This window comes from Prionailurus viverrinus, chromosome C1, assembly GCF_022837055.1.
Source record: "Prionailurus viverrinus isolate Anna chromosome C1, UM_Priviv_1.0, whole genome shotgun sequence".
Taxonomy (NCBI): domain Eukaryota; kingdom Metazoa; phylum Chordata; class Mammalia; order Carnivora; family Felidae; genus Prionailurus; species Prionailurus viverrinus.
In genome coordinates, this window is record NC_062568.1 from 190011618 (window position 1) to 190018355 (window position 6738).

The following is a 6738-nucleotide window of genomic DNA, read 5'->3' on the forward strand; positions in this document are numbered from 1 at the left end:
GCGGGATGAACACAGTGCGCAGGGTGGCTTTCTGCTTGGAGCCCGGGGAAGGGGCAGGGATGGTGGAAGTTGGGGGGAAGTCTGGGTCCTGAGGAAACCCCTGGTCCTCATCTCAGACAGCTTAGACTTTGGGATGAGGCAGGGATAGGGCTCCCAACAGGCCTCTTACCAAGACAAGGAGTCAAGAGACCACTTCTGCATTCCCAATGCTTCTGCTTTTATTCGGAAAGGAAGTTGCAGCAACAGTGGTTCCAGCTGCTCTTGGTCATTTTTCTCCTCTCCTCCCCCTGTACATGTATGATTCTGGGGTCTGTTTTTAATTAACTTTAGTTAAAACGCCTGTGTGCAAATCACTTGTTAGCTGTAATAAAAGGGAAGTCTGAATGAGACCCTGTGGTTCCACGAAGATATTTCAAGGGAAAGAGAGAGAGAAGGCCAGGGAAGGTGTAGGTAAGTTTTAGGACACAAGTAAACTTAAAGTGTAAAATATATATCACCATTTTAGAAGCACGTTTTTGGGTTTGCTTTCTCCCCCTGCTTTATTGGGGAGGACTTGCCATTGCTTTTATCAAGTGCTTGCTAGCCATGGATGCCAACTAACTTCTTCGATTGAAGGCCGGAGGATCATGTCTGGTTCCAGGAGCCGCTTGAGCAGGTCCTGGCATTCGGCTGAGATGCCCAGATGAGTGGGGAAAGACACCCCCTTCTGCTGCTGCCACAGCATCTTGGGGATGTCTGTGTCGTCAAAAGGTAGGCTGGCACAGAGCATGACGTACAGGACCACGCCCATACTCCAGACGTCGCCCTTCTTGCTATCATGAGGAATACCCTGCAGCACCTCGGGGGCGGCGTAGGCTGTGCTGCCGCAGAACGTCTGGCTCAGCTCTCGACGTGACTTGGGCAACACCTTAGCGAAGCCAAAGTCAGTCAGCTTCAGGTTGAAGCCCTGCAACAAGGCGTTCTCACACTTGAGGTCCCGGTGGGCCACACCACAGCCGTGGCAGTAGCGGATGGCCTCGACCATTTGACGGAAGAGGGCCTTGGCCTGGCTCTCGGGAAGTGGCCCCCTGTTCAGCACACAGTCAAAGACGTCCCCGCCTTCAGCCAGCTCCATCACCAGGTAGATTTTCCCATCAGCAGACTCCAGCATCTCATACACCTGAATGATGTTCTTGTGGTCCAGGGTACGGACAATCTGGAGCTCCCGAGGCAGGAATCTCTGGATAAATTCTGAGGAAACAAAGAGAAAAGAGATGGGATCTCAAGTCCAGGAGGGCATAACCCTTCACTCCTGTCCCCTCCTTCCAGTTTCTCCGCCCAGCATGTCTGGGTCTTGTGCCTTGGTTCCCATTAACAGTCTTAAATGTCTAGCAACTTGGACGTTGCAAAGAATGTTCACTGCTATTATTTTTGTAGTTAATATATTCAAAGGAACTACTCCAGGCCATCCTCAAGGACTGTTGTAAGCCACCTGTGAGACCATGGATATCAAAGTGCTTTGGGGATTTTTAGAAAAAAACCACTGAATCTCAGTTATGAGGCCTGATTTGCCATCTCCTCACACCCCTGCCTCCTGACCCACGCTTCTTCCCATGAGCCCGGTCTTCCTTTTTCCCATCCCTAACTGCATTGGCAACAGCTCCTGCCCTCCACCAGCCCAGGCCATGGTCTCTCTGCCTGTCTCTGTCCCCCTCCTAGAACAGGGAAGGCCGGCAGGCTGGGCTTCTGGTTCTAAGGACCCTTCACTAACTGCCACTTAAATTTTGGGTTTTGGAGGGTGTGATGTTCCTGGACTCACAGCATCCTTTTGTTCCCCGCTGACCTCCACCAGAGCCACAAACTCTTGGGATTCCTTGATTGCAGACTAAAGGGGAGGTGGGGATGTTCTTTCCCACTGGTGGAAGTGTCCACCCACCTCAACCAGCCCTCCCTTTCTCCAAAGGGGCCCCAGCTCACCTTCCGGCCCTCCCATCTTGTCTATAATTTTAATTGCCACTTTTGTTTGGTGTTTTTTGGAAAATGCTTCTTTGACTTTTGAGTAGGTCCCTTCCCCAATGGTCTTGCCCAGCTGGTACCCATTGGAGAGCAGAAAGTCCTCCATGCTGTCTAGCGCCTCCTTCCTGTCACCCTCTCAGCTCATGCTGCCTCTGTGAGGCAGCTCTACTCCACCATCGCCCTTGGCCTGCTCCTTTTCCCCCCAAGGACTTCATCCGCAGCCGTCCCCACGCTAGAACATTCTCCGTCTGGGCACAGCAGCCACGGGTGGTGGGGAGGGAGAGGACCAGACATTTTAAAACTCCGGCCCAATTGTGATGTAAATGCTGTGTGACCCTTTGGCCAAAATGGGCAGAGCCCTTACCTGTCCTCACCATCACCACCACCAAATCCAGTATGGGCTAAGTCCCTGCTGCGCCCCCGCCCCCGCGCCAGGCAAGGAGTCACAGCCCCCCCGGGGGCGCCCCGGGACGTCTGCGCGTCTCCAGGGATGACGGGCTCCTTTTCCTGGACGCCGCCTCGTGGCTGCTTGCCGCCGCCTCCTGCGCCCGGATCGGACTGCGGGGAACCTGCCCGACCCAGTGCCGAGGCGCCATGGCAAAGGCCCTCCAGCCCGGGCTCGCTGCGGCGCGGAGTGCCGGGCAGCCCAAGAAGGCTGGAGGTTCCCGACGGGAGGAACGGGCTCTGTGAGGTCAGCGCGCCGCGGCCCGGATCACAATGCAGCCCGCCCCCTCGACGCCCGGGCCGTGGCGCGCCGCAGACACCTGCCGGGCTCCGCCTGGACCGGAGCGTCCTCCCGCGGCCAGGGGTCGGGCAGCTGCTTCCAGCCTGGGACCGGCCTCGGCCTCCGGCAGGTGAGCAACGGCCCAGGGGGCGGGCGCGGGCAGGGGGCGCCCGGCGGCCCGGGAGCGTCCTGACCGCCACTGCCCGCGCAGAGCGCCCCGGGGCCTGGACATGAGTGCCCAGGAGCCCTCGCAGGGTCGGAGATTCCCCATTGAGGCCGGAGACTCCCCTGGCCTTGCCGCTGCCCCCGAGTCCCAGGACAGCCCGGAGCCGGTAGCCACGGAGCACAACCCGGTCAGGTGAGACCGGCGCCTTCCCGCGACCCCCTCCGCCGCCCCCGCCCTCTCCGCCGCGCGAAGCTCCCGGCGGCCCGAATCCACTTTCCCTCCCCAGGTCCCCGCCCCCGCGTCGGGGCCCCGCAGCCTCGCCGGAACCCCTTCGGCGGGGCCCGGGTGCACTCCCTGGGCGCGTTCCCAGCAGCATCGGCCGGGTTCCGCTTTCCCCAGGCCGCTTCGACGCTGCCCGGGCTGCCACTGCCTGACACTGTTGCACGTGCCCATCGACGTCTACCTGGCCATGGGCGGGAGCCCCCGGGCCCGCGCCACCTGAGGGCGCCTGCGCACGGCGGCTCCCCGGGAGCCGGGCGGGACGAGGCCCGCCGCGGGCCACCACGCTGAGGTCGCGCGCGCCGAGCACGAGACAATGATGCACATTTTAAAATAAAAGAATGATGCACATTTTAATAAAGCACAGCATAAACTGTTCTTTCCACTCCAGGCTGGCCGTGTATGTCTATCCCGTCGATCGGCCCGCAAATTGCTCTGCCCCATCCAATGGCACCTTCCTTTCGGCTGTCTCCTCCCTTTGACCTAGCCGTAGAGGTCCGCCCTCCCAGTCCGCGCCAAGCCTTTCCCCCATTTCTTACTGGTCCTGACCCCTTCCAGGGCAACCTTATTACCCCCTGCCGTCGTCCTTCTCATCCCTCTCCTTGGTTCTCCATTGAAATTGGCATAGCTGTGCTGCGTTCTGGGGGTCCCGAGAAGCTCTGGACTGGAGAGGTTGGACAGACAACTTAGAATAAAGAGAATGGCCGCCCACACTTGGCCCATTTAATTCTCCCAAGATGGAATTAGATTTTGCTACCTGCTGTTCTGTAACCCTGGGCACCTCTGGCTTTGTTGGAGGGATTAGGGGCCTCCTAGGCCATCTAGAGCTTTGATTTCTCCTAGGAGAGGTGGGACCAGAAAAAGATAGGGAAAGAAATCGTTTGAAAGACTTTGATTTCTGGGAGCCTGGGTGGCTCAGTCCGTTGAGCATCGGACTTTGGCTCAGGTCACGATCCCATAGCTTGCGGGTTCTAGACTCACATCAGGCTGTGCTGACAGCTTGGAGCCTGCTTCGGATTCTGTGTCTCCTTCTCTCTCTCTGCCCCTCCCCTGCTTGTGCTCTGTGTGTCTCTCAAAAATAAATAAACATTTAAAAAAGAAGAACTCTAGGAACCACAGCAATTTTTTTTTTTTAAAGAAAGACTTTGATTTCTCATTTCTATTTTATAGGTGAGGGAACTGAGCCTTGAGAGACTTTCCCAGGGTTCCCCCAGATGATAGGTGGATAGGCTAGCACACTCCTCAGTATCCTCTGACTTAATACTCTAAAATGTACATCCATGGGGAGGGTGGGGGGAAGAGGGGGTCCATGACCCAAGGCTGCCTGGAAGTGTGACATTGAACTGAACAAGTATTTTCCACTTTCCAATTTTGTTTTAATGAGCCTGGATTATTTTAATATTGGAAAAAATATACGTAACCCAAAAGTCAGGTTCAGTCTCCTGCCCCCTGAAATCAAAGTACAAATGACTTAACACCCCTACTCCACATGGGGTAGAAGTCTCAGTCCTCCCTAGAGTACTTCAGAATTCCACAGTCACCCAAAAGGACCACCATTGCCGATCTCCACACAATTTCTCTCCCAGGCAGTCCCAAATGTAGGAGACTTATTACAAGAGAACAGGATGTCAGTATATTACACACCTGAAACTAAGTACACTGTAGGTTAACTAGCTGGAATTTAAATTAAAACTTAAAAAAAATGTAAATACATTATTATTTTTTGAAATTTAATTTATTTTGAGAGAGAGAGAGCACAGATGGAACAGAGAGAGAGCGGGAGAGAGAGAATCCCAAACAGGCTCTGCACCAACCAGCACAGAACCCGATGCGGAGTTCGAAACCATGAACCATGATGAGATCATGACCTGAGCCAAAGTCGGGATGCTTAACGGACTGAGCCACCCAGGTGCCCCTAAAAAAGATATACATTAGAAAAAATAATAGTAATAAAGAGGAGAGAATGTTTGCCAAGAAAGGGTCTACTTCGAAGTGAGGACTTTAGACTTGACCATCCACTGCCTGGTCCTTCAAACACCCTAGTTCTTAAAAGCCCTTCCATGCCTCTCTTTCTCTTTCACCCACCAGGAGAATCCTTGGCTTCAGGCCACAGTGCTGGTTTCACTCTCCCCTTTATTCCTCTTCTCCTCCACCCTAAATTCCTAGAGAGCCCCCAGGGCTCTCAATACTCTCCATTAAGTGGAGTAATCCAGCTGTTTCCATCCCCAACAAACTCCAGGCAGGCCCTACTCAGCCTAACAACCCGGGCTGCGGCTCTGCAGAAAAAGGGCCTTCTTCCCTGGAAACAGTACGCCTCCTCCTTAGGAGGCCACTGTAAGTTTAGAGAGAAAAAAATTATTGGCCTCTGTATTGATAAGGTCTCTCCTTTGCAGGCAACTAAAGTTAACTTATGCCAAAAAGGAATGGATTGTTTCAAGTGGCTGGGGAAGGATATAAGCTTTCCACATACCTAAGCTTAAAGGAAGAACTGTAGGAACCAGGATGTTGGCTGGGCCCACTAGGACTGCCCCCTTTTGTTCCTCTCTAATCCCTGATTATCTCCTCTGGGCAGGAAACATGGCTGCTGCTGTTTGGAAATCTGCAATTGGAAGGGAGAGTGCTTTCTCCCAGTCTCAGTTTACCTGACCTTGGGAAGGGCAGTGACTGGCCCTTCTTAAATCACATGCACACTCCTTTGGCCAGTTACCATTATCAGGGTAATGGGAGATTATAACTGATGAGCTGGGCCAGCCATGAGCCTACCCTGGAGTTAGAAGCATGGCCGGCCAGGTGACTGAGAGCATCACCAGAAAATAATGGGCAGAGATGGAGAAAAATTCCAGGAGCAGAGAGAGCTTATGCAAAGATCAGGTATACCTGGAGGAAAAGAAGCCTGAAAAGAAGAGATAGAGAGTGGCGGGAGCCAGGGTGACAACTCCGTTCTGTGGCATTGAGGAGCCTTGGACAGTGTGACCAGGAGTCAGGCCACCGGGTTCTAGCTCAGGCCCTGCCCCTCACTCGGCCAATACAAATCTACCAGCCAGGCCTGTGCAGGGCACTGGGGATTCAGAGTGAACTTGAAGGACACAGATACTGGCCCTTTTGGAACTCACATAGCCTAGCAGGTGGAAAGCCTCACTCAGGCAAGTCCCTTCTTCACTGGCTTAAAAAAAAGAAAAGAAAGAAAGAAAGCGGGTGGGGAGTGCCTGGCTGGCTCGGTCACTCTTGATCTTGGGGTTGTAAGTTCAAGCCCCACGCTGAGTGTAGAGATTATTTAAATAAATAAACTTTAATTTTACCAAAAGGCACCAACGGATCTCTATGGACTTTGCCAGCCCCAAGACGCTAAATCCTTCCTATTTTCCCTTCTCCCGTCTTCTCGATCCTCCTTTCCTTTAAAAAAGATTTGCTGGGGCGCCTGGGTGGTTCAGGTCACGATCTCACTGTCCGTGGGTTCGAGCCCCGCATCGGGCTCTGTGCTGACTGCTCAGAGCCTGGAGCCTGTTTCAAATTCTGTGTCTCCCTCTCTCTCTGGCCCTCCCCCGTTCATGCTCTGTCTCTCTCTGTCTCAAAA

The 6738-nt window shown here is 54.0% G+C and overlaps 2 protein-coding genes across 2 annotated transcripts; one reads left to right on the plus strand and one right to left on the minus strand.

The window, feature by feature from the left end:
* The first annotated feature begins 86 nt into the window (after window positions 1–86).
* On the plus strand, window positions 87–3549 carry FAM229A (family with sequence similarity 229 member A). The gene is made up of 3 exons (XM_047870265.1): window positions 87–2849; window positions 2931–3077; window positions 3285–3549. The coding sequence occupies exons 1-3, from the start codon at window positions 2713–2715 to the stop codon at window positions 3385–3387; spliced, it is 387 nt and encodes a 128-aa protein (XP_047726221.1). The 5' UTR covers window positions 87–2712; the 3' UTR covers window positions 3388–3549.
* TSSK3 (testis specific serine kinase 3) lies at window positions 509–2101 on the minus strand. The gene is made up of 2 exons (XM_047870264.1): window positions 1957–2101; window positions 509–1230 (listed from the first exon to the last, which is right to left on the minus strand). Exons 1-2 carry the CDS (start codon window positions 2099–2101, stop codon window positions 569–571), a joined length of 807 nt encoding a protein of 268 aa, XP_047726220.1. The 3' UTR covers window positions 509–568.
* Window positions 3550–6738: the final 3189 nt, after the last annotated feature.

Coding starts and splice junctions, on each gene's coding strand:
- TSSK3 (XM_047870264.1), bottom strand. CDS start 2,101: ATGGAGGACTTTCTGCTCTCCAATGGGTACCAGCTGGGCAAGACCATT. Junction 1,231..1,956: donor CAAGATGGGAGGGCCGGAAG/GTGAGCTGGGGC, acceptor TTGTTTCCTCAG/AATTTATCCAGAGATTCCTG.
- FAM229A (XM_047870265.1), top strand. CDS start 2,713: ATGCAGCCCGCCCCCTCGACGCCCGGGCCGTGGCGCGCCGCAGACACC. Junction 2,850..2,930: donor CCGGCCTCGGCCTCCGGCAG/GTGAGCAACGGC, acceptor CTGCCCGCGCAG/AGCGCCCCGGGGCCTGGACA. Junction 3,078..3,284: donor ACGGAGCACAACCCGGTCAG/GTGAGACCGGCG, acceptor CGCTTTCCCCAG/GCCGCTTCGACGCTGCCCGG.